Raw genomic sequence first — 27,624 nt, forward strand, 5'->3', positions numbered from 1 at the left:
CACGTGTCTTTTTCACCCGGTCTGTGCGAGTGTCAAGTGGGCACCCGTTTTCACAAATGTTTATCTTCACTACCTTTTTTTAAATCTTATACTGGGAGGCTATATTCCCGTTATTTGTGGTTTGTGTAAGTCTCCTCCAATTATCTAGCCTATTTTTGAAGCCTAATTCAAGAGGAAATCGTAGCAGTCCATTAAACATCTCGGGTACTCTAGCATATCTTACCAATAAATAATATTTGCTGTTACTAATAAACCAATAAACGCTGATAAAAAAAATAAAATTAAAAACTGTTCATTGACCTGCCAACGTGCTTGTGTGTCAAATTAACACAGCTGTTGTGAGAGGTAGCTACAACATGATGTCGGAATTTGGCTATTTAAACTTATCTGCCAAAAAATGCATAGCTTATAGATAAAATACCAATTGCAGTAGGCACTGAGTGCGAACGATTAGTCTACTTCACATTCGTATATTTTTATTATATCTTAAAATATAATACAGCCTATTGAAACGTGTCATTTAAAGTCGCGTTTTCTCTTTTTGAATTTGAGGCGTAGGCCTATAATTACAGTCTTTTAAAGTCTGCACTGAGCTAACCAGCGAAGTTGCCAGGGAGAGGGGAGGAGAGAAAATGTCCTGCCCTTTCCCGAAAGATTTCCTGTTTCACTAAAGTGAGTTCAGTCTGACTCATAACCAGAGGTTCATTTAGACAGCCCGACTGTTTGCAGAGCCAGGTCTTGCTCACCGTGCAAGAAAAAATCACGTCTTGTTAATATTTCTCCAAACTTTTCTCCTCCATTTTGTCAGACGGTGTAAAAACAGTTTAATGAACATCAAGGGAAGGAATTACTGTTTTTCAAATGGAGCCACGTAGTTTTTCAATGGTTTGGTGGGGCACGATATTCTTCGTTTACTTTGTTCGTCTTGATCAAGCGGGTAAGTTGAACTCTTTTATGTCTCTTGTGTGTCTTACTGCGAGTGTCTTGCCTGCGGGCACTTCAGATTTTTAGGAGCTACGGGGGATTCACCAGCACAAAGATCGTGGTATGTAGTAGAAATTCAGTTGTCAGAACTTTGTCTTAAATGGCCTTTCTCAATGTGAACTCTAAAAGCAAATGGTTTTTATGCCCAAGTAGGCTACGTACAACAGGTGGCTGAGCAGAACTGTCTAGGCAAATATCTAGGAAAATGTATTACCCCAAACGTAATTATAGCAATAATTAAAGCAAATTATAACAAGTCCATGGTAGTTAGAGTACTCTAAACATTAAGTTTTCCCGAATTGTAATATTGAGTAAGATATCTGTGAAGGAATTCTTGCGCTACATCAAATGGATTTTAGCTTGTCGGTGAATGAATTCATATTTCCTAGTTTTCCTATTGCAGACTCAACTTTGCGAAAGCATATTATTGAATGTAATATTTAATACTCCATAAACAATTGTCGTTTTATTTTAGGCTACTGTTGGCCGGCCTACACACTATTATGCTAATAATTAGTATTGCTTTTATTGCGTGTGTATTTAGGCTAGGCTATATGTTATTTGCGTAAATGTGTTATGGATTTTAAGAAACTGTCCCACGATAGTCAATTGCTGCGTGAAAATATCTCACATTAATCCGCTCCTGACTATCCTACCACAGGCAGTGTAACTCTTGAACCTTTAATGCTGCCAATAACCTATGTTTCATGCATGCTATTAAACTATGAAAAAGCATTTTGCGTGGTAATGTGAGTGGGTGTGGAAAAAGTGAAACATGATGATGAAACGCATCACATGTGCCTGCATTGTTTGGGTAATAAAACAGAGTTGTGTAGACTACTACAACTGTGGACTGAACATGACTAAACAACCTGGCATTTTACTCATGATTAGCATGAGATTCTACCATTTCTTTCCATTAGCATTGTAGCTACTGAGAGAAATACAGTTCGCAAAATGTAAACAGTACAGCAAAATTTTATGTATGCAGCAATTTTACTGTAAAGTACTTTGCAGACATGGTTATAGTCATAAATCCAATAGCATTAGCTAGGTGAGGTACACAATATGAACTATCAAGAAGCATTCCTTCATGCTTCACAAGAATCTCACGTAGCAGCCTAATAAGAGGTGTTTCTATTTTTGTTACATCATGGTTTCCGTTATCATTTAGGCTATAGGCAGGTGGCAAAGAGATGAGGACACTTTTTTTCCTGGACGTCAGGAAGTTTATGTAAACAACATCTTATGCCTGCATAGTCTTATAAAATGTTCCACCCATAACTAATTTGCCATTTGTGTCCTCAGTCATTACTTTATTGATTTACTCATGAAGACTTTTGAAATGTAGGCTATTTAACAAGACTTTTAAAATACTTTCTTTACAAATATTTTCCTCATCAGAGTATTAAAACCAGTTACATGTGCTATAAACACACACAAAGGCGTTTGTTTTCAGATGTCTGTCATTGAAAAGTACTATTGCACGGCTTTGGGAAACTCCAAATCAACTGAATGAATCATTTGAATGTGAGTGGTCCCCTACTGAGTGAAGCCATGGTTAATTTTTATGTTGACATTGTAACTAGTTGCATTTCTGCATTTAGACCAGTCATTTTACGGTAGCGGATTTTGCAGATACAGTTATCCAGAGCTCTTTATACAGCTTAAATTCTTTGTATGTAATCATTTGCATACCTGGATATTTTATGAAGAAGTTCAGGTTCAAGGGTACAATAGCAGTGCAAAAGTCATCTTAAACATTTTTGAATATTCTATTACAATGCTTCTGAAGTAGTATTCCTTAATGGATATGGAACTGCTGTCAGTTGTGTTGCATGCATGGTAGAGTAGCCTACCACTCATGTTTTGTCCAGGTTGAGGGCGGTGTTCAGTACATTGATATATACTATACCACCACTCTTTTTAAAAATAAAATTTGTATTTCACCCCTGCCGCACCCCCAACTCTCTTATTCACTTGTTGTGTTGGACAAAAAAGTGTATAAATGAATTTTAAATTTATTTATTTATTTATTTTTATTTTTTTACACCTTTTCTCTTGTCTTCCATCACGTGCATGCATGGGATAGGAGATAATGGAATGACACCACTGATTTATGTTTGACAGGCATTAGAACATGATCTTAAAGTTATATATTGAAAGTCTTCATAGTCCAGTATGAAAGCAACTTGCTCAGTCCATGTTTATGCACAACATAGCCAAAGCATGCCCTCTCATCATCGTCTCCTTTTCCTCCCCCCTCACTGCAATTACAGGTAAGCTGGGTGCCAATTAGAGTCCAGATCCTCCCCTCCTCCACCCCCTTGTCACCTTCCCACCCCCCATCAGTGTAAATGGTACAGACTTTCCAGGCTGCATATGATGATGTATTTACAGACATTACACTTCTAAGGACTAGACCAGCGTTTAGGATGGGAATTATAACTGGTCCATTCCACATGGAGTGTGGATATTTCTAGGCATGTCCCATTACATGCACAGGAACCATGCCTCCTGCATATGCCTACAGAGATCAGGCTTACTCCACCAGCCTTTGTGTTCAAAGGGGTAGAGGGTTGTTAGTTAGTTTTCCTCCCAGTCTCTCTGTACTGTTAGTCTCAGAAAATAGCTTGTTTGATTTCACTTTGTGGCATGGCACATCATTGAGATATTGTCTCTGTGTTCTCTTGTTCCTTTAAGTAGTTTTATTTCCTTAATTACATACTAGAGCACATTTTTATTGCTTAGGTGCCTTTACCATACAGCGAAATGTAAGTAATCTTGGATTAGTGAATTTGTTGAAACTAAAAACATATATAGCAGCATTGTATATCTTTCCAAAGCCATTGCTTTTGTTTGTGTCAAGACATACGTATTTTTTACAGTCTCTGGTCAAGACATAAGTAAATATGGTATTTGTTTAGCCCACCCTTAGTTTGGGTTCTGTTTATTTTTTTATTCAATTTGTTCTTTCTTTATTGATTTTTCATCCTGTATATCTTTCCTGACAAACTATTGACAAGATCATCCGTTTTGCTTAAATGAGACAGACGCTCATATTTCAGACTTTCATTACCCCAGATCATGCCCAACATCACCACCAAAACCAGTTTTCCTTCTTAACTTCAGCAGCTTTCACCATTCCTCTCACATTTGCATATTGGTCAATCGTGGAGTGCGGATGTGCATAAACTGCTTATAGCTTTCTGGCCACACAGAGCCACACCCAGTGTGGTAAAGAGGTAAAAGCACTTCCTCAACTGAACCTCATTGAGACAACAAGCTCAATCAAAGAACACCCTCAATCAAGGCCAGGATTTATGATAATCCCCACATTTCAATCACAATAACGTCTGAATTATTCTCCATTTGGTTAGTGAGCTTTTGGGATTTTTGTGTGATTGGGATTCATTTCTGTCCTTAGACAGTAAATTCTGGAAAACTCTGCAGTTCCAGAATTTTAGTATCACCAGTTCAGTGGCTGGAGAGGATTCACAGAAGCCTTGTACACTGGGTTTGACTATAACAGGATTTTTCATGTGAATGGTGTCAGCTTTTCCCTCGTTGGGTACTGTCTAGTTAAGCTGGCTGGCTGGTGGGAGAGATACTACAGTGGGGAAGGGAATGTAAGCATGTGTTTACTCTAACCTCTTTGGGCCTCTGTGGAGAGCTCTAAATGGCTATTTAGGGAGGTGGGTCACATGACTTGAAAGTGGTTGTATTTTATATTTCCCATGTTACTCTGCTTGTGAGGGTGGATATCATGCCTTCGATGCGGTACGTTTGACTGAACAGTACAGAGTATTTACCCAATGTTTATATGGACTGACAAGCAATATACACCTCTAATCAACTGTAACGGTCACATATGCTGTTTATTGTTTTATCTACTATTTATAACAGAGTTCTTAATGAGGGAATATGACAGAGGCCTGTACTGAGGGATCAGCACAGCCTTGCAGCAGTGTCATAATGTTGCAGCAGTCTGGTGAGAATGCGGCGAGTGTTGCAGGCCATGTGATCACCAGTAGAGCATGCAGAGATCTGTGGGAGCACAAGGGGGCTTTCTCTGCACCCAAACTCCTGTCCCGGCCTCTGCTGAAGTCATTACTGTAGCGATAGGTTGGGTCGCAGTTCTTCCTCCCTGTTATTTCAGTTCTGTGGGGCTATGAGGGCCTGCCATCCCCATTGTGAGTGAAAAGGCAGATTTCTCCCCAGTTCATTTCCACAAGCTGTGACCTCACTTCCTGCGGTTGTCAGTCAAAGGAAGAGAGGGAGAGGGGAAGAGAGAAAGACAGCCCATCTGATTTCCTCCCTCATCAGACTCAGTGACCTCTTTCTGAAGGCTCAGGATTTTTTTTACCCCACTATAGAAAATTAAATGTCATCAACCTTGAATAAAGTCTCATAATTAATGTAGTTAGCTGGCAGTGTTTTTCCCAGAATCTGTATGTGTTATGTGCCTGAACAGTTTTTCTGAATCATAAAAGGACAAGTGTTGTGGTGGGGCTGTGATCAGATAAGGGTGGATATTCTTTTGTTTTTCTTCTGAGTGACATACTTTTTTTGTGTTGTGTGGGAAGGTGTAACAGAGCTTTTGGCTTGACTCACTGTTCGTTTTTGCAGAAGGATCTGTACGCTGTGTGGGTCAGTATCCATCTGTTAGCTGGTGATTAAAGGTTTTTAGCCTTCTCTGCCTCCTCTTGCCAGAACAGCAGCAAACAGGCTTTATCAGGAAAGGCACGTGCAAACAAGGACAGCCAGATAACTGCTGGAGCTCATCTCAATCTACGCACGTAGGGCTACACGCGCACACACACTCACACATACCCACACGCATACCACAACAGACGGTGCATGCTCATTCACATACACACCACGCCACCACACTTACGCACGCACTGCCACACTCATGTGTGCACACATGCTGTACAAACACACACATTGACACTCACACTATTTCCTACTTACTGACATCCTAGCTATTATTACAGGAGCACAACAGCGGCAGAAACTGCACATAATAAACTCTCTCAAAAAGGGAGGGGTTTTGAACTGAACTGAAATTTTTCAGGTTCTGTTTCAAATCTGCTGTTTCAAGATAATACAAAACAGCTAGCTATGCAGCATGGCTTTCTTTTATTACTATTTTACGAAGATGTAGAATCTACGCACTTGATTACAGAAGCATTGTGAGAACATGTATTAGAACCGCTTGTTTACAGATCTGTGTGTTGATAGGTTTTGGTTAGAAACCTAGTTGTGTGTGAACTGATATGACTGGGGAGAATTAATGTTATGGTCGATGCTAAATTGTTATGTTTACACAGTCAGCCATTATGGAATGCATAAGGATACTGCAGCTGCTCTGTAATAGCACACACATTTGGGTCTGTATTTTATTTGCATTTTATTTTGTGAGTGTTTCCAGAATAATCACACTCTTTATGTTTTCTTGATTGCTGTGTCATTGGTGTTGTCTGTTTTCAGTGTTTGTGGTATTTTGTGAATGTGTTTTCAGGTAACTGCCTCACATTCACAACACAATCATGGCCATTTTACAGGGCAGGTCTAAAAAAAGTAGGCCTATTCCTCAGCCTCAGCTGAAGACTACAAATAATAATAATAATAATAATAATAATAATAATAGTAGTAGAAAGTAGGTGTAGTAGTTGTAGTAGTTGTAGTCTTGGTGATGGTAGTATTTTACAATTTTTTGTAAATATATACTGAAACTAAGGATTTAAACTAAGGACTCAGAATTAGCTGAGCCCCTCAAAGTGGAGAGCACCTTTTAAAATGAATAGCCAAATAAATGTCTGTAGCTTAGAGGTTTTTGCTTATTTGGCTGAATGTAGCATACTATTTCAGTATTTTATTGTTTGTTTTAAACAGTGCACTGTGTAAACCCTTTGTAGGTAGATATTCTTCATTTTTGTGAGCCTTGTGATGTAATGTAGTGTCATGTTCTGATATTGAGACCTATTGACGACTGTCTCAGGCCAAAAACTCCAGATATTTGTATGGCCTTTCAGAAGCACAGCTCTGCTCTCTCCCTCTTCACTTCAGCGGCCTATGATTACATCATCGCATCTGCCCACATGCGCATGTGCCCACTGCTCCACGCACTACTGCTGCAGGCCCCTTCTGTGTTGCTCAATGATATGAGCCATACACAAGTAAAAATCTTCATGACTGCTAGTGTTATTTTTTATTATTATTATTATTATTATTATTATTGTTATTATTATTATTATTACACAAGTAATTAATCAGACTAATCATTATGAGGTTTCAGACCAGGAAATAAACAGAATGGAGAGGGCAGAAGGAAACATCTAAAATGATTTGACACAAATGGAACTTCAGGTCTTTTGAAGAATACAAATTAAAAAAAAAAACCCATAAAAAGACTTCTGTCTGTCATTATAAACTGTTCGCTCTGCTCTGCGGAGATCACATTACCTTCCACTATGTGAAATATGCAGAAGAAGAACTAGAGGAGCTGTGTTGTACCCAGACGGTTTCAGGTTAGATTTTGTATAAATAAATTATATGTACAACAGTATAACAACTATGCCACAGATAGAGAAGACAACATGATAAATAATAATAATAATGATCATCATCATCATCGACAGAAATAATATAATTATACGGTAGCAATGATATCCAGAAAGACACCCCTGGTGGTTTCTGTGCATAATACTGCTTATAGTTGTGTCAAGCTGCTTAAAATCAGAGCATGTAGGGTGTGTGAGTTAAACCACAGTTGTCACTTGAAGAAATTAATATTTTTGTTTCATGTCACCATCTAAGCTAAAATAATGGGAAAGGCTTAGCTAAATGTTCTAACACAAAATTAACAGATGTATTCTGTTCATATGAAATGAGACAAGGTGAGATACTTATTATGTCTATAATAATCCTGCATCATCCCCTTGATGTTTGAATGCAGACAAGAACGCTTTATGATATTGAGAGTGTGTTCAAAAAATTGATATTATTGAGAGCAAAAATATCATTTGCTTATGATCTAGTTGTATTTAGGAGAATGCACATTTAAAAATGCTATTTCTTGTCTTCCCAGCTAAATAGTGGGTCAGTCAGATGTTTCATGGAGTTCCTGGAGGAATTTTAAATCAAATTTTGAAAATTTCTTGTGGCTTTGGTAATAAATTAAATCTTTGTTGATTTACTCGGTTTTTATTTCACAGTCAGGTCATTGTAGAAAATTAATAGAAACGTATTCTAAGCTTTTTTCTAATTGTATGTCCCTTCAGTCCCAAAACCCAGTAAAGTCTCTTTACTTTTTTGGGGGAAAATAAATAGGGGGGAGTTAATATTTTTTTAAATAGGCACTGGTAATTAATGTGCAGATGTAATTTTTTCAAGTATCAATAATAATAAGTAAAACTGTTGTGGAGTGAGAAGTGAAAGTTTAGATTTTTTATGTACAGTAAAGAAATCAGCATCCTCTCTCATTTCATTTGAGCATATAGACTTCCTTGCTTCATGGTGACCTACTTCCTGCTTCCTGTAGAAATCCTCTGCAGTTCCAGTAGCCATAGACTGCATTCCATTCCAGTGCTATCCAGTGTCTCGTGCTATTTCAGGTCTATTTCCCTAAGGTGTTTTTTAAATTTATTTTGGAGGCCCTTTGGTAGTTTTGGAGCCTTTAATTTTTTTTGTAGTAGTTTAAAGCCACCACTGACATTGCCTCTCCATGTTTTCATACAGATGGGACCTTTAACTTTTTCAAGATGCGGAATCTCTGCAAATTCTGTGAATTGAAGGCATCCACCTGTGAGGACACCGGCACTTGCTTCTCGAAATGTGGCATCACTTCCATATGTGACCAACTAGATGAGGTCTGCGTCAGCATCTGGTATGCACCCCACCATTTACCCATAAATCCCCCCAGACATAATGAGCAATCTCCTGTCCCCCCCCCCCCCCCCCCCCATCACCAATGTCATTTCAATTTTTCCCCCCCAAAAAAACATGGGATATTGGGATTCTTGCAACATTGATTTAATTTAAGATTATAATTTATATTAAACTGCATTTTGTTTTGCTGTCTTTTCTCAATGGGTGGTTTCTGGCTTAATTAGGTGCACTTATATAGTACTGTGTAGGACCACTTTTTGCCTCCAGAACAGCCTGAATTCTTCACAGCATAGATTCAGCTAAGTGCCAGAAACATTCCTTTGGGATTTGGATCCCTGTGGACTTCATAGCAGCATGCAGTTTCTGCATATTTTTCAGCCACACATTCATGTTGCAAACCTCCTGTTCCACCTCATCTCAAAGATATTGAATTGAAATCTGGGGAATATCCAGGCCATTAGAGTGAACTGAAGTCACTGTCATCTTTGTGGAACCAGCTTGAGATGATGTGTGCTTTGTGACATTATCCTGCATTACCCTGTATCCATTTACAAAAGGGTATACTGTGGTCATAATGGTCAGCAACAATACGTAGGTATGCTGTGGCACTTACAGTAAATGATGCTCATTTGTTACTAAGGGGCCTAATGTGTGCCAGTAAAACATTCCGCACAGCATTACACCAGCAGCAGCAGCCTGTACTGTTGATACAAGGCAGGATGGATCCATGGATTCATGCTGTTTATGCCAAATTCTGACGCTGCCAACAGCATTTGTGGCCTTTCTGTTAGCTGGAATGAGAATGCCCATTCTCCTCTGACCTCTCTCATTAAAATGATTCACTGTTTGGAGAAGCAGACTATTTGAGCAGGTGTTCCTAATAAAGTGTCTGATGAGTGTATATCCCTTCTTGACGTGTATCTTGTCTTTGTTCAACATGTCTTCACATCACGTTGACTTTAAATAGCAGTTTACTGGCTCTCTAAGAGCATAAAACATCAGGGAATGTCTTTGGTTGGACATTATCATTGTGTCTAATGATGCATTTGTCCAGTATTGTCAGTATCAAAAGAGTTCATTTTGAAATTGTGATCTGCCCTAATAACTAATAATAAAGGGTGGGCTTGATTAGATGTTCATAATTTAATTTTAAAATGACTGTACAATGCTCTATATTTACATTCTTGTTAAGTAGGTACAGAAACCTTGTGGGGAGGTGATTTCTGGGTCCCATCTTAATCATGGCGTGACTCCCCCACCCCCCTTCAGGAGGAAGAATGATGATAACATCACCGTGGAGACATTGTGTCATCACCCATCCAAGCAGCTCTATGGCCTGATGCTAGATGACTACAACACAAGCAAGTGCCTGATGAAGGAGAAGAAGGTCCCTGGCTCGAAGTTCTACATATGCTCCTGCACTGGCGAAGAGTGCAACGATGAGCTCACGTTCCCTCCCTGTGAGTCAATCAGTCTGTCTCAACCAATCAGAGCTTCTGTCAATCAGTCAGACTCAGTGACCAGTGCATCTATCATTTAGTCGTACCCAAAGAGTGTGATTGGTAGTTAATAGTGATCAGTAAGTCTGTCATTAGGATATAATGAGCTTTTAAAGCAACGATTACAAGGATCAGTGGGAGATCACAGGGACCTGTCTGTGATCTATACCACATGCAGAGAGGTTCTGACTGGTTATAGTGGCACAATCATATCCATGCTGTTCTATAAAATGGGATTTATTTCGCCTTCCGTATAAAGGCTGCTGTGTGCATGTTTCTTGGGACAAAACAGGTGGATGACCCGTCACCCTCACTCCCCTCCCAAGGACAAACCTCTTCTGGTTTAATGCAATAAAAACAGCATCAGAGTGGGAGGTTGTGACATACTGTATCACCAGAACCTCCCATTCTCTCTTTTTCTTTCCCTCTGCTCCCCTGTCTCTTCTTCTACTTCCTCTGCCCTGTTATTCCTTCTAACTTTTTGCTTAACCCCGTTCTCTCTCTTTCCCTCATCTCCCTCGCTCCCTCCTTTCTCCCACTATGTGAAAACATGGCCGGTGGAGGGTGAGCTGGAGGCTTCAGACATGTGGTTTCCTGTCTGTGTCTAACTCAAAGCAGAACATCATCGCCACATGGCCAGCAGCCCCTTCCAGACAGCATGCTTAATATCCCACTGTATTTACAACCTGGGCTCAGGCCAGTGCAGGATTTAAACCTGCCTTATATTCCTCCTTTCTCTAACTGTCCTTAATTTGTTTCATTAATCTATTTTCTTTTATTTTATATTTTTTAAATGATGACCTACCTGATCTAGAAATCTATAAAAATAAGGTTATTTTGGCTTTTGTCCCGTGTTTGCCTGGTTTCTGTCAGGCTGCTGCAAGAACTCAGCAAAGGAGACTTAGTGTGTGCGTGTGCGTGTGCGTGTGCGTGTGCGTGCGTGTGCGTGTGCATGCGTGCGTGCATGCGTGTGTGTCTGTGTGTAGCTGAAGCGAGACACTCTGGGTCTGTGGAGAATACGTTTTGCTGGAAGTCAGCGCTCTCTTATTGGATGAATGCCACTGCTTACAGCTTTGGAAATACCTCACATTGTTGTCCTCGTATTTTTCCCATAACTCCACAGCAACGTTAGAGCATCACAATTTTATCACAGGCCCTCCGTCAGTTTTAGCACTGAAGCATTGCGAATTAATTCAGAACACTTGTGGAAGGAACACTCAAACCTGCGTGTTTTATTGCCTTTGCTACAGTGTTGCTTACAACCCAGTCTGTCATGAATACTTTATTTAGATTTGTCTTCAAAAGGGTTTTTATAGCTTGCAGATTGGTTGGTTTGTTTATTTTTTCAATCATTCATTTTGTCTGACTCAGTGTGGTGAATTGCTTGGTGGAAATTCCACACTCCCCTCAGTCCCCTCATCACAAATTCCAACACAAATTCAGCATCTATTCTCTTGTCTTGTTGCACCTCTTTGTAGCACGAGCGACCCTGTGCTAATATAGGTAACTGTATTGGCCTTGTGCTGAACTGGTGCTGGTTTGTAAGCTGAGTAGATTCTCGCTTTTGAATGAACTTCAAACAACCATCTGAAACCCTGTTGCATACTCACCGGCAAATTCTTGGCAATTTCTTCTGGTAAAAGTTTCATAATATTGAAACGTAACAGGCTCATGAATACCACTACTACCACATATACATCGGAACATGGGGTGTCCCCCACCCCCATACAGACACTAAAAGCTTCTACACTGCATCTTCATTTACCAGCTAGCATTTAGTGTACTTTATACCTTTTCCCATGGCTGTGAAGGGAGACAGATGAAAAATTGCCTGCTCAAATTATCTTCCAGTGCAGCTTCTTTACCCTACAGGAGAGACCCCCTCCCCTGCAGGCTTAAGCTGGTCCTCAGCTTTTGACCCGACTGTCCCATGACCCATGAAGGAAGTTAAACTCAAAGCTAAACACAGTATGTCAGAACAGAACCAAGCTATTTTTGAACCTGAAAGCATTGTTCATTGTACTCATTGTGGAGGCATTTGCCCAGTAGTTGTTTGAAAAGAGTGGGTGGGAGGCAGGTGGAGGTGAATAAATATATCCTTTTCCATCTCAGCAGTTTTTAGTCTGGTCGGTGGTGCATTTCGGCAGTGTTCCCCATGCAGTGCAATCCTCGGCCTAGACACAGTGCAGTGAGTCATGGGACGCTCTAGACAGGGGCAGGCTGTGGAGGTGTGCTAGTTTATCCAGTACAATAAAACAGCACCAGACGATGCATGAATTTAAAAAACCCAGATACAACAAGTGTCCTCTGTCTTATCTGGGGGAAAAAGGGTGATATTAGAGTGTGTGGTCCTAAATGAGATTAAATGTTTTTTTATATAAACGTGAATCCTACCATTTAAAAGACAGATGTATGTTTGGAATGTGGTTCAGCAACAACAACAACGGAAAATGTTCCTACAAACAGCTGCCAATGCTGATAAAGTCTTCCACACTTGTTTTTGGTCTTTCAGCTCGGACCTCAACGCAATAATGTGAAAATGCACCATAGCACATTAACACCTCGGCTTTCTGCAATTTCAGCTGTTGAAATGGCAGTTTTAATGAAGCCGTATGACATCACTAGTTCCCCTGTCTCAACAGGAAAAAACAATAGCGAACAGATGTTTGCATAAGCCACAAAGCCTAACATCGTAACTGCATCAAAAAGAGATCATTTTTTATTGCATAAGAATTTAGAACACAAATGAAATAGCGTTTCCATTTGGACATCCTTTTTTTTTTTTTTTTTTTTGCATGTAAAGAAGTCATTTTCTTTTGGTGCAGTGTGCTGCAACATCCTATTATGATCATTGCTTGCTGTATATTGGATTTATTTGCATAGTTACTGTGAAATCGGCTCAGATATGTAAAGAGAAAGTTTTCTCTGTGGGATAAGATTTGAAGTGACAGAGCTGCTACGGAATACCAACTTGTTTTGTGACTTTGCTGGATACACTTCTGATTGGTCGATGAGCAGTCATTATTTCTGAATAATGTATTATCCCAGGTTCTCAAAACATGCTGTGTCACCATAGAACAGCTTGTCAAGTTGAGGAAATTGTAAATGGAGACCTACTGTATATACTGACCCTTTATTCACATCACGGTCAGGGTCTAAATTAAGCTAATCCTGAGTCGGTTTTTGGTAGAAAATCTGAATGGTGGGGGTCTACATACACCATTTAAACAGACGCTTGAGTTGTGAACCAACAACATCCTAGTGAGAATCTAATGAAGTTTCTGAAATTGATTTTTTGGTCTGTCCAGTACTGTTCATCTTTTGTACAGACCTAATTTTGTTTTGACTTCTCATTTAAAACTTGGACATGGTTTACGAAGTGTTTGCATTTTCTAGGTCCTCTTTTCAGAAGGATATCATGCCTGGGTTTGGGATAGTTTTTTTTTTTAGATAGGAAATCTGGCTTTTTAAGAATCCAGTAATTCAGGACACATTCTAAACCATTGCAATCATTAATATTTTGATCATTTTTGAGTCACAGACACTGAAAAGACATGTGTCTTAATCCCTGTTTACATGACATGCACTCCACATGATGATATTTTCATTATATGGCAGCAATAGAGGACAGGCTTTCTGACAGCAGGAGACTCTGAAGGAGAGCAGCCAGTTCTAGGGCTCCTTGGCATCCTACCTGTTTCGTTATTTTTGTGTTTGTGTTGGAAGTATTCTTCTGGAATATATTCTTTGATTTTTTTCCTTGGCTGGTCACAAGCTTTTCTTCCAAATTTTCCCAGAAAATACCTCAGTTTCATAAAAAGCCTGATTTGGCTGTGCCAGGCTAAATACACTACACATTCTAGACTTGGAATATTTGTGGCTGAACATGTCCTGCTAATTGTACAGCATATGAGCCAACATCTAACTCTCTCTCTCTCTTTTTCTGTGGTAAACACACCTACTATATGTATATGTGTGTGTGTGTGTGTGTGTGTGTGTGTTTCCAGGCTCCCGGACTCAAATCTCAAACTCCCGCCCAAGCACACAGACCAACATACCCTGGTGCTTACAGTAGATGCCATTGTGGGGCAGACACCGTTTAATGGCCCATATGCACCCTAGCATCATTCCTCCCCTACCTCCCTCTCTGGCATGTGGTTTGCCTGAAAAAAACTTTTTGTATTTTATACTTTTCTATTTTTCTTACACAGTTTTGTTTCAGGTATGTGTGAGCCACGTCACTCATGTGAATAAATCTTATTAAATTAAAAAACATTTTTTGTGCGGAGATATTCTTTTTTGGCTTTTGACCTAAACTTGGCTTGTTCCCCTGCATGGACTGCCAAACAGGCTGGCTCTGAAGGCCTACACAGCCGCCTGTGAGCAGCTTCACCCTGCAGCTCCAGGTTCTGACTGCTCCAATCTGCCCCTCCCAGGGGTGGTATGTCCCCTGGGACCAGGCCTAGAGCTGGCCTGAGGGGCAGCTAGACAGAGGCGTTCAGTTGGAAGGGGGAGTTGGCAGAAGGTCCAGTTAGGATAAGGGTGTAAAATTCCAGCTGGAAATTTGACCTGGATCCCTGTAGTGAGCTGTTAGGAAATACCATGACTCATCTCTGCAGATGACAGTTGATTGGGGGACTGTGAGAGGTCCATGCGCCGACTGACAACATAATAATAAATACATAATTGCACACCTGCAGTCTGCTGATACTATGGGTAATGATGCTGGGTTTTTCTTACAAACACTGTCTTTCCCTCTAAGTTCATGTATTCATTTTTTCATCTATTCTCTTTCATCCATTCTTAATCATTGAAGGAATATCATTTGTGCTGTCCATATTGGTGTAGTGGAGGCAATGTTAATGAATGTATCCGTAATGCAGGAAAGGCTTCACTCAGTCCTCTGCTCTAAGGTGTTCCTGCCTGTGGCTCTTCAGTGTTATGTCTACATTTTTTGGAGGCACACCATGCTTGTCTGTGCCTGCCAGTCCGGTTCAGGAAACTGCAACCTTCTGTGTTTTAAGCACAAAAAACCCTAATCAAACAGCCATGGCTAAAAAAAACCTGAAAAAAGGCAAGTGTGCCTGTCTGCTCAGCAGGTGCGTTTTTGTAGTAATCTATGGAACAGTGAACAGCTTGCATATTCTCATTAGAGTTTTGTCATCCACAAAAACAAGCTACCAAAGTATCGTGATTAGGTTAAGATGTGGTTGAACCACAACCAGTGGTTGATTCTTTGTCCCCAGTATCATCCTTTAGGTGTGAGGGAATTGTAGTATTTGAATAATAGTGTTTTGATTATTATTATTGTCTTATACTCTCCATCTGTGACATAATTGGCATACTTTTTTACATAAAATTTATTTACACAAAATCTAACCTGAACCTTTCATTACAATACAGTTTCCCTACTGCTTCTACTGCATGTCACACAATGGAAGGTCTATAATGAGATCCTCACTCTATAACCTAGAATCACAGCAGAGTGAGTAGTTTATAATATCTATTTGTCTCCTTCAGAAGACCTGAAGTTCTATTTGTGTCAAATCATTTCTAGGTGTTTCCTTCCTCCCTCTCCATTATGTTTATTTCCTGGTCCGGAACCTCATGAAACACACAGGGTTGGGTTGCAAGAATAAGGTTATTTGTGTGTGTGTGTGTGTGTGTGTGTGTTTTGAGAGCATGTGTGGATGTGTAAATATATATGTGTATATAACAATGAATTAATTACACAGTTAATCATCATTGCTTACCTTTGATGCTTTACTTAATTTAGTCATATACATTCCAACATATTTAAAAATAATAACCGTAATGAGCATTAAGCAAGATTGGACAAATACAAAATTATAAGCATATTATGAAAGAATAGTAACATCATTCAAAATAATAATGTTTATTGGTTGACCAGTTTGAGTTTTATATTGTTTGGGGACATTTGGTGCTTTATTATCTATAGAATGTCCCCATAGTGTTGTGGCTGCCACATAAGCAGTGTTAAGCAGTTCCACTGACCTGCACTGCTGTGATTGTGTTGTTACCTAGGGACCCCCCATGAAGATAACCAGGTTCTGCTGGTCATCCTGGTCAGCCTGCTCCCATTGCTTATCCTGGCTGTGCTGGTCATTGCCACTTTCTACTGGTACCGGGTTTATCGGCGGCGCAAGCTGAACCAGGAGTGGGAGAGCAGGAAGCCCAAACGGAGCAAGGGCGCGGTGGACTGCAGCGACGCCTGCGCCATCATGATCAGCGACCGTGACTCCGATTCCAGCTCCACCCACGCCAACAACCTCAACCACAACACCGAGCTGCTGCCCATCGAGCTGGACCTGCAGGTGGGCAAGGGCCGCTTCGCAGAGGTCTACAAGGCCAAGCTCAAACAGAGCTCTTCCGAGCAATTCGAGACGGTGGCCGTCAAGATCTTCCCAGATGAAGAGTATGCATCCTGGAAGAATGAGAAGGACATCTTCTCAGACATCAACCTGAAGCACGAGAACGTGCTGCACTTCCTGACGGCTGAGGAACGCAAGGTGGAGAAGCAGTACTGGCTCATCACCGCCTACCACCCCCGCGGGAACCTGCAGGAGTACCTGACCCGCCACATAATCAGCTGGCAGGACCTGTGGCTGCTGGGCGGGTCCCTTGCCCGTGGTGTGGCCCATCTGCATAGCGACCACACCCCCTGCGGACGTCCCAAGGTGCCCATTGTCCACAGAGACCTGAAGAGCTCCAATGTCCTGGTGAAGGGTGACCTCACCTGCTGCCTCTGTGACTTTGGCCTGGGGCTTCGATTGGACAACTCGCTGTCTGTGGATGACCTGGCTAACAGTGGGCAGGTAAGGCTCTACTCAGGTTCTGTATTCTGTGTACTATTCTAAATGTGACTGTTGAAACAGCGTATAAGCACGAGCAGGGCTGTGTGCAGAGTGGCCCCTGAGGAGTTTTTCTCACTCATATCAGTGACACACACGTCAGCCCAGATTTTTTTCTAAAGTTGGAGATGCCAGGATTTCCACAGAATGGGGCGATCTCAGGAGTTTATTAACTACACGGTAAAATAAACTACTCGTAATAGCTTTTATTCAAAGTGTTTCCACACAAGCTGTCCACCCAGAAAGGCCACTTCCTTCCCAGATGTGCTATTTTTACCTTGTCAGTGTTTTTAAAATGGTCTGTTTTAACAGAGGCATGACTCGCATTGGCATGCTTTGTGAAGCTTTGCAAAGATCATTGTCTCAGCAAATGCTGTCCCGTCGCACCACATTTGACCCTTTTTAGTCAGGGGTGGGGGTGATTCAGTCCTGAGTAAGAGAGGTATCATGCAGATGATAAGAGTAAGACAACAGTTCTCTGGTCTACAAGTTTACCAATTGGCTGCTGTGCCACCCACACTTGGATCTCTGAAGCCCTGCAGCTGAAGTGTACACAAGTGTTGCCCAGTGCACTCGACTGTGAGCCAGTGAATATTTTGTACCTACAGTTGAGAGATTGTGTGATTGGACAAGAGGTGTGTCTCTTGCTGACCACTTGACTAACTGACAAATCAACATCCAACATATATCTGCACAACTTCTGACAGGATGAGGCCAATTATGTCCAGTTGCCATGGACACCATGTAATAGTCAGTGGGTTATGTCACCCAGGCCTGAGGCTTGAGCCTGCAGCTGCAGGACTAAAACTGAGCTTGTGGTGAACACCTTAACCACAAGTCTAAGTGGATTTCCCCCTGCAGTGTCATGACACCTAAAGTTAATCATGCTGACACTAAAAGTTCAGTAGCCTTATTTTGCAAAGCCTTAAGCCAGTCTGTTTATAGTGTTTTAGTTTAGCCCATTAATAATGCTCTCCTGTGTAGCTTGATATTTGGCATCTTAGCCAAACTGGTCTCAGTTGTGTCCATGACGTGTCACTTTCATAAACAATTTTCTATCAAAGCTTGTATGTTAGCAGTAAAAAATAGTCAGATGAATACAGTTAATAGGCAGTGCTGTGGCAGGGTTTGCGTTCAGTTTCTGCATCACTGAGCTTTTTGTAGAGAGCATCAGTGTGTAATATCAAAACACCCAGCCTGCTACAAACAGCTCATTTGCTGGGAACGTGCAGCTGTGACACATCTGCAAACTTCAAAGCTGTCCTTTAAGGAAACATAGTTTCCCTACAAAATATACAAAATGCTAATCCTTTTTAAGGTTAATTTTAGTAGTGTTGACTCCTGAGAGCGTTTTAAAATGAAAGCAGCAGAAATCCCCCTCCCCTCCTTGTTTATTGTGTAGTGAAGGTCAATCTAATCATTGCACCGCCAACACAAACATTTTTTTAATGTAGCGGTTATCATAAGAGAGTTGGCCATGTGCTTGTTTCCTGTTTTGTTTTACTGAACTTTGAGTTATCTATATTGATAATATGAACATGGCTAAATGAAAGTAATTGGGAGTATTTGTTCTCAGCAAATGTGATGACAATGTTTGGTGTAGAGAGAGTATGAAGAGTCATATATACCTGGCAACATACAGCATTCCTGTTGGTACAGTGGTACTTCAGGAACAGGAAATATCAGTCTTTCTCATTGTCTCCTCCTGTAGGTGGGCACAGCTAGGTACATGGCCCCAGAGGTCCTGGAGTCCAGGATTAACCTGGAGAACATTGAGTCCTTCAAGCAGACTGACGTCTATTCCATGGCCCTGGTGCTGTGGGAGATCACCTCCAGGTGCAACGCCATTGGAGGTAGGTCCATATGGGCATTTGTCCAACAGAAGCAGAAGAAATTATGAGTCTAATGAATGGGATGAACAGACTTCAGTATTGCCATTGCCATTCAAAGACTGATTTGAATCTGAGCAGTAGGCACTGATAGCAGATTATCTGATCAATGGGCACTAAGCGAGAACAGTACTGTATTGTTCCAACCAGGAGTACGATAGGAATAGGAGAGCAGTGTTGACATTCACGCTTGATGAGTTGGGTACTTAAACATGTTTGTGTGTGTCTCGGTTGACCTCCTGACATAAATCAAACACAGGAATTCCCTCTCTGACCTCACTAGTGACTCTCATTATTGACTGTTCTCACATTCCCCTTTTTGCAGTGTTTTTAGTTCAGCTCAGGAAATGGGTGGTTGTTGTTGCAGCTTACATACAGAAAATACAAATAGGGGTTGTTTCCTACCACAGAAAGGAAAACATTTCAGAGATATATATCAGTGGATGCAGAACCCCCCCCCCCCCCCCCCCCCCCCCCCCCCCCCCCACCCAATATTGCTTAACTTTGTCTTCATTGAGCTTCTGTTGGTTGTTCCTTCAAGAATAGCTTCAGATAAAATACAGCTTGAGGCTACCGCAGAACACTGTGTTGTGATAATGGACCACAGAATTATCCCATCTTTGGACGTAAGCACAAAATGAATAACTCCAGCAGAGACAAAATTCCAGGAGGACACTGGTTTAACTGATATTGAGAATGACAAATAACCAAATAGATGGTTTCTTTGTTGTTAACGTAAAAAGGGATAATATGTGAGTATTGTCTGTGTAAACCACTCTAGATACTGGTGTCTGATAACATAATCACAATCTCAACCTGTGCACCTTTGAGATGAATAATTTGTCCCTGTGTCATATAAAACACACAAAGCAAATGGGCAAGAGTGCCAGTACAATGAAAGTGCCATGTCACATTATCAGTATTCATTATTGTCTGTCAATATGATCTGTACAAACCATTTTGCTGTGATTAGCATTACCATTTTGGGATTCTAAAAAAGCACAGAATATTCAATTTCTTCACCAGAATCTAAGCGTACACTCATTTTGAATCCAGAAGCTTAAACTCCTCCTCCAAATAAGGACTGTAGCTTTTCTGCCAGAAAGGAGTGCTAAAAAAAGCTTTTTAAAGATTAAAACTGGATGTGCATAGCGTTGCCAAACTGGAATAAGCTCTCTAGGTCCTGTGGTTTATTGTGGTTTGTTTGAATAGAGGAGTAAAATTATATTATGAGAATGATCTCTTGTTTTCAAGTGGGACACCTGCTTCATCAAAGCATATTCCATTATGTTCAAATACAAAATACAAGTTTCCCAGATTTAGCACAGACGCACACATAGTCCATGTACCTCAGGCTGGAAGCTCAAGAGGCAGCCCAATGAGCCATCAGCAGTTGACAGCTATTCAGGATAAAGATGACTTGTCATGAGACATAAATGTGTGAAGTAAGAGGGAGTCGTGTTTATCTGTGAGTTTGGAAGCGCAGGCTGAGCTTACAGTGTTCCTGCATGTGGCCCACAAGGGTGGGCCTTTCATGGCATAGATTCTATTTAATGGCAGTATTGGGTGTACAAGAAGCTGGTACCTTTGCACATATAGACTGACTAACGAAATCTGCAGGTACTTATGAAACTGGCAGGAGAGGAAAGTCATACATGGGAAAATAGGGCAAAGCGGGTTTTCCTCCAAGCTTTGTTATAAAAGGAAATAAAAAAGAAGCTTGAAACAATCATGTCAGAACAAGTAGGTATATTTGAAGTGTTTAATTTTTTAGGATGCAGTGTATGTAGATTGCGATATTCAGAGTGGGTAATGGAGAGAGTGAACAACTAAGTGAATTCCCTGTATTCTGAAAAGAATGATGAATGATAGGCATTCACATCTGATATGAGCCACTCTGATCGCTCTACAGCAGGTTATTATCGTTACTCTTAGACAGCCCCTTTCTCAGCTGTCATTCCAGCAGGGTGAGTCAATCTTCACGTCCGTCTCCACTTACCCACATACCCCATGCCTGCCCCAACCTGCCCAGGCTGCTCTGGCTGTGGGGAATCACCTCGCTCCGGCTGTGGAGTATCACTCTTTCACTGTCCACATATAGTGGCAGCATGACTCAGGGGGCCATTGGGAAAAGGTGTTTGGCCAGCTAATATCATATGGCCATGATCAACAAGCCGGAGAACAGAGTTGTTATGATGCAGTCGGCGGTGGGGTGCACTGTCTAATTTAAAAAGTGTCATGGATGGCATGGAGCTGGTCCTTCCTATCTGTGAAAAGCCTCTGTTAGAATGCCTGCTGTTTGTCCCTACAGAGAAAGGCCAGCGAGAAAAACAAAAACCATGCTTTTTTTGTACCTGTCTCCCTCCCTATATAATTTGCACATCCCAAATTAGCTGCGGGCTTGGGCTCTGGGTGCGGTGGAGTGGGGGAGGGGTTGGGGGAGGCAGGCTTGGGAGGGAGGTTGGGGAGGGCGGAGCATTGGCCTGCACTCTGACTGTCTGCCAGCCCTCAGAATGCTGGTTTCCTCGAGGGAAGAGGCGGGGCAGCTGTGGACCAGATGTCAGGGACCAGTGAGCTAGGCAGGCTGGTACTCAACACCCAAACTGTAACACTGACAGCCTACACTCACTCTCACAAAACACCCAAACTATACACTACTGCCAGCCTACACTCACTCTCACAAAACAACCAAACTACACTACTGACAGCCTACACTCACTGTCACAAAACACCCAAACTACACTACTGACGGCCTACACTCACTGTCACAAAACACCCAAACTACACTACTGACAGCCTACACTCACTGTCACAAAACACCAAAACTACACTACTGACGGCCTACACTCACTGTCACAAAACACCCAAACTACACTACTGACAGCCTACACTCATTGTCACAAAACACCCAAACTACACTACTGACAGCCTACACTCACTGTCACAAAACACCCAAACTACACTACTGACAGCCTACACTCACTGTCACAAAACAACCAAACTACACTACCGACGGCCTACACTCACTGTCCCTCAACATAAACCATACCTTTGACACCTTTCACTTATTGTCATTCAATATATTTTTTATATATAAGAATAGTTGTAGTAAACCTTCAATATTTTCACTTTTCACTTCTCAATAATCAGTTTAATTCACTAAACTCTAAAACTGCAGTGAAATTCAACACCTGTTCCCAGTGGCACGTGGTCTACTGCATCTTCTCACTTCCAATTTATAACAAGCGGTTTTCCAAAAAAGGGTCACTGCATTCAGCAATTGATGAATGAGTATTTTTCATTTTCAAATTCATAAAATAGCAAGTTGCATTAGACACATTGTTGTAATAATCTTTTTGGCTCATTGTATTCAAATGTCCAGGGAAATAAAACATTATGGAAATGCCCACACATACACATACACATATTTGGCATGACTGTGTTATGACCAACTTCCCATAGTATTTGTTCAATTGTAACAGCAGTAGCAGGAGCTGAAACTGGGAAAACAATGTTTGTCCGCCCCAGGACACACAATATCTTGTGGGTGGGTATATTTTGTTTTAAAAACTGAAACGGGGGAAATCCAGTTGTCAAAAACAGGAAGTGTCAGGTTGTGGACACAAATGCTCTTAGGAGTCCCTGTCAGGCCCCCAGCTTCCTACCGGGCGAACACACATCAGTCTCGCTACTTCCTGCAGGCCCAGACACTGTTCAAATTCTCATAGTGCACAGTTTAGAGTACATACTGTAACTGTCCTGTTCAAATTCTCATAGTGCACAGTTTACAGTACATACTGTAACTGCCCTGTTAAAATTATCATTGTGCAGTTTACTGTACATACTGTAACTGCCCTGTTCAAATTCTCATAGTGCACAGTGTGCAGTAATAACTATAACTGTTCACATTCTCAGAGCATACAGTTTACAGTACCCAGAATTAGTCACCTCATGGGGCTGTTTTAGTATAGTATCTGTATTCTGATGGATATAATGTCTTTACCATGTACCAGGTCTGAAATGCAACTCACTGAACCTTCAAAAAGCATTTTTTTTAAAGTTTATTGTGAGAATTTTCTACACTTTTTTCTCACTGTGGGTTTTCTCCTTTTCTCAGTGGCACACCTTGCCTTCCAGGGGACACTGATCAAAACAACAACAACAAACCAATAACAACATGATGCATTAGATTCAAATGCAAATCTCCATATTCAGTGAGCTAATGGAATTATGGTTGCTCCCGTGGGGATAGTAAAATCCCATAATAAACTTCTGTTTGCACGTAGTATCTGAACATCCTCATTTGGATGTGGCTACAGAATAACGCTCTTATTCGTCATATATTATTATGATTTCTAGAGCCATTGTCTGCTGCTCAGCAAGCCTTAGGCTGCCATGTAAGCCTGTGTTGTCTGAATTTCCTTTGCACTTTAACTGCATACATTTGGATTGTGAGTGGATCAGTTTGCAAAATGCAATCCAAGAACCCAAACAAAAAAACTGTGACTTGGAGTAGATTCTGGTGCTGAAAGATTTAAGTAATTTGTCTGAACTGAGAGATTGTCTTTTTTATAATTGTAATTCGGGACTTTGGTTCCTTGGTGGTAACTAATGTATATTTTAGAGCCAATGGCATTCTCATTGTTGATTTATTGAGATCCCTGAGGGCACCAGACATCTCAATTAATTTTCCAGACTCTGGAAGCAAAGTTTTGGATGCAGTCCCACCTCAAATATTTTAACATATGGCCCCTGTGTGACACAAAAAATACATTATGCAGTATGAATTATCAAAATAAATTCTATAAGTATGAGTGGATTGGAGGGGTTTTAGTGGTTGAAAGTGGGATGTTCATGGGAGGATCGTCTGGTTCCTGTTGATGGATGGCTGATGGTTACCGTGGAGTCTTCCTGTTTTGTGTCTGCTTCAGAGGTGAAGGACTACGAGCCTCCCTTTGGCTCAAAGGTGCGAGAGCACCCCTGTGTGGAGAGTATGAAGGATAACGTCTTACGAGACCGAGGCCGTCCAGAGATCCCCAGCAGCTGGAATAACCACCAGGTAATGACTGCGTGAGCACACACTCGCACACAAACTGCGAAACAGCAGGTACACACACTCTCTCTTATCCCACACACACGCGTGCACACACATGCGCGCGCGCGCTCACTCAAGCATGTCCGTATTCTGAATGCATTTCAGTCTGCTGTGTGTAGTAAGTGCACGTGTAGTTGTGACCGTGCGGCCGATCCCACCTGCAGGGTGTGCAGCTCGTGTGTGCCACCATTAACGAGTGCTGGGACCACGACCCAGAGGCACGGCTGACTGCGCACTGCGTCGCCGAGCGCTTCCACGACATGGATCACATGGACAAGCTGTCAGGGCGGAGCTGCTCGGAGGAGAAGATCCCAGAGGACTGCTCCGTGAGTGATGGGAAGTAGCTCCCACCACGCTTCCCTGACCAAAGCCAGGGGGTGGGGCTTATTTTACTGATCAATCGCCCAGCTATTCTGCCTGGACCATGAGGAGCGCTCAACAGCATCCAATTCTGCTTTCCGCAGGGACTCTTGCTGTGAGTTTGGGGAACAGAGAAACTGGAAGATATATACCAGTATATGTATATATACCTGTATATGTATAACACATTGGTCCTCCTGGATGACCTCACCGAGAGGGAGAAGCAATAAGCTGGACAGAGGCAATATAAGCATTTATAATCAATGTATTTTGCGCTTTATCAAAATACCTATGCAAGACAAGACCATGTGTTAATGTACATTCATGAAGAGAGTATATTCATGTATTTTAATGCGGCTGAGGGGCATGGGTGCACTACCCCTCCCTCAGGAGTGAGAATTGTACAGACATGTTTATAACATTAATGATAATCCAGCCTATTTCTGCAAGGGAGGAAATTGTACAGTAAACTGCACAACTCTAAACTGACAAGTGATGTTAGGTAGAAGTTTGTGTGTGTGTGTGTGTGTACATGAGTGTGTGTTCGAGTGTGTATTTTTGTGCGTGTGTGTGCATTTGTGTAAAAACATTACATTTCTTTCAATGAAAATACTATGCATAGCGTCATCCAGGGATGGGTGGGTTTCCGTAGGCCATGATGACAGTCTCGTGAATTTGTGACCACTACTGATTGGTCAGGTAGCCGCAAATCCGTCTGTTAATCTGCACGTGAAACGTCATCCCCTCTCTCACGTCTGTGGGAGCCTGACTTACAAGCAGCAGTGTGATGAGAAGTGGCGGCTTCAGGGCAGGGCAGGGCAGGGCTTGTCTGCGCTGTCCCAGATCGACAGCGGAGGCGCTGGCAGTGAGCGCTGATGGAGATACAACTGGGCTTTCCAAATTGAGGAGAAAAGGGGAGGAAAGTATTTAGGAAACAAATCAATAAAACATACTATGCAGTGAAGCAGACTATCAAAAGGGAATAAAAATATCCTATGCAAAGTATGCTGAGGCTGGAATTCTACTGACTGTAGTCCCAGCAGCGCTTTCCCTGCACAGTACAGTATATTACTACAGGTATTATTGTGAAAAGAAAAAAAACTATACAGACCCCTCAAAGGTCTTATTGTTCTTTTGTATGTAAAGTATTGTGTAACACAATGATTAAAGCATTTCAGTATTTACTCTAACCGTAAGAATTTATTCACTTCTTTACATTCATTTTTCATATTTTTGTACACTTGTGTTTTTTGTATGCATATCATGTGTTTATTTACTTAATTTTATTTGACATTTTTTCCTACACTTTACATTTTATTATGGCAGAATTATTATTAGTATCATCAGACAGAACAACCAAATGAACATTTAACATATTCAATGCTTTTAATCATTTTAATTATCCATCACGTAACTGACATCAAGCTTTATTTGTGTCATCATGGTTGCCCATTAGTTTTTCTCTCTGTAACATACATTGGCTATTGCAGTAATCACACATTACATTACATTACATTCATTTGGCAGACGCTTTTATCCAAAGCGACGTACAAAAAAGTGCATTTCATGATCGTAGACAACTGCTGAACACAGGTTCAGTAAGGTACAATTACTTATTTTGTACAGCTATTTCTAGCCGAGAACAATGAACACTATTCTGGTCTAACATCTGCAAAGCCAACTAGGCAGAAGAATAAGCTACAGTATTAGGTGTAAGCTTATGAGGTGCTGGGTAGTGGTACATTCCTCCCTCACCATTGAGGCTTGGTCTTTTAGTCATGTGACATCTGCACTGTAGAACATGCCCTTTGTCCACAGTGCCTATCACAACATACACACAGAACTTAGAAATACAAAAATACTGATAATTTGGACTGCTGCCCTGACTCATAATCCTCCCCCACCATCTCAGATACAAATTACACCAAAACTGCCATTTTCTGACAAGCTTTGATAGAACCCTTTGACCCCTGCTTGGACTTTTATCCGAATTCTCTTTCTGTGGTTCTCACTTGAGCTCCTGATGATAAGACAGCTCCCAGTCACTCTCAGATGCCTGTAAAAAGGGTTGAGTCACTCATCAACAAATATTGGTTTCCTCACTGTCAACAGCTTTCAACTCAATGCCTTTCTATTACCTTCAACAAGAGCATTCCACTTGTCTTCCATTTGATGGTTTGCTTCAGAAAAGAAGATGCTTCCACACAAGTATAACTTTCCGAAAACTCTCTCTTCTGTGTCTATCCTGGCTCTGACTTGCGGCCTTAAGCACAGACAGCCACCTCTGCAAGGGATGGGAAAAATACTCCTTTGGTCTGTGGAAACTGGCTATTATATATTCTTTTTATCCCCGAGTGAGGAATTGAATACTTGCAAGTTCTGAAGAGAGTGATACTGTAAATACCAGCCTGGCCTTTGTTTAGTGAATTGCGCAGCCTTCCACAGGGTAGAGTTCTTTGAACTCTCTCCAAGCAGGCACTGTTAGTTAAAGAAGGTATGCCTGGTTATATATCTCAGTGTAATGCATGAGGTCACTCTTCATCTCCTTAGCAACACAAAGGAAAAGCACTCTGTTGCCAAAACACCAGCCTGCAGAAAGAGAATTTCACTGGACGCCACTGAAAACCGTCTCCCTGTCTCATTGAAATGTAAACTTCCTGGATTAATCAAGCCTTCACACTTGATTCTGGACCTCAGGCTCCTGAGTCTGTGTTCCGGCCACAAGCACAAGCTTCTCCTCAAGTGCCTTGATAAAAAAATCTAATTGTTACTATAAATGGGTTTGGTGTAAATTTGTAAGCATTGCACTTTGCCCGCAGTGAGCGCCTCTAATTAAATAATTTATAACAATAATCTGTAATAATCTGGACATTGTGCTGGAGTACAAGTGGTATACATACCTCAGCCACTCAATGTCACAATTATTCACACCATTAATTGTTTAAAATAAAAATAAAAACTTGACTCAGTGAAGAAATAAGTCAGACCTTTGCAAGACAGAAGATTGCACAAAAGTAAGTAAAACTAAAGAG

General features: G+C 41.3%; 1 protein-coding gene across 3 annotated transcripts; it reads left to right on the plus strand.

The window, feature by feature from the left end:
- Positions 1-609: 609 nt before the first annotated feature.
- Positions 610-25,782, plus strand: tgfbr2b (transforming growth factor beta receptor 2b). Of its 3 annotated transcripts, none has more exons than XM_035380485.1 (7): positions 610-937; positions 8,728-8,875; positions 10,147-10,337; positions 16,422-17,212; positions 18,960-19,101; positions 24,069-24,196; positions 24,397-25,782. In XM_035380485.1, the coding sequence occupies exons 1-7, from the start codon at positions 862-864 to the stop codon at positions 24,574-24,576; spliced, it is 1,656 nt and encodes a 551-aa protein (XP_035236376.1). In that variant the 5' UTR covers positions 610-861; the 3' UTR covers positions 24,577-25,782. The 3 variants fall into 3 exon arrangements, with proteins under 3 accessions (XP_035236376.1, XP_035236380.1, XP_035236381.1); XM_035380489.1 differs by lacking the exon at positions 610-937 and adding an exon at positions 947-1,045; XM_035380490.1 differs by lacking the exon at positions 610-937 and adding an exon at positions 7,144-7,166.
- The last annotated feature ends 1,842 nt before the right edge of the window (positions 25,783-27,624 follow it).

Source organism: Anguilla anguilla, chromosome 1 (genome assembly GCF_013347855.1).
Source record: "Anguilla anguilla isolate fAngAng1 chromosome 1, fAngAng1.pri, whole genome shotgun sequence".
Classification (NCBI taxonomy): domain Eukaryota; kingdom Metazoa; phylum Chordata; class Actinopteri; order Anguilliformes; family Anguillidae; genus Anguilla; species Anguilla anguilla.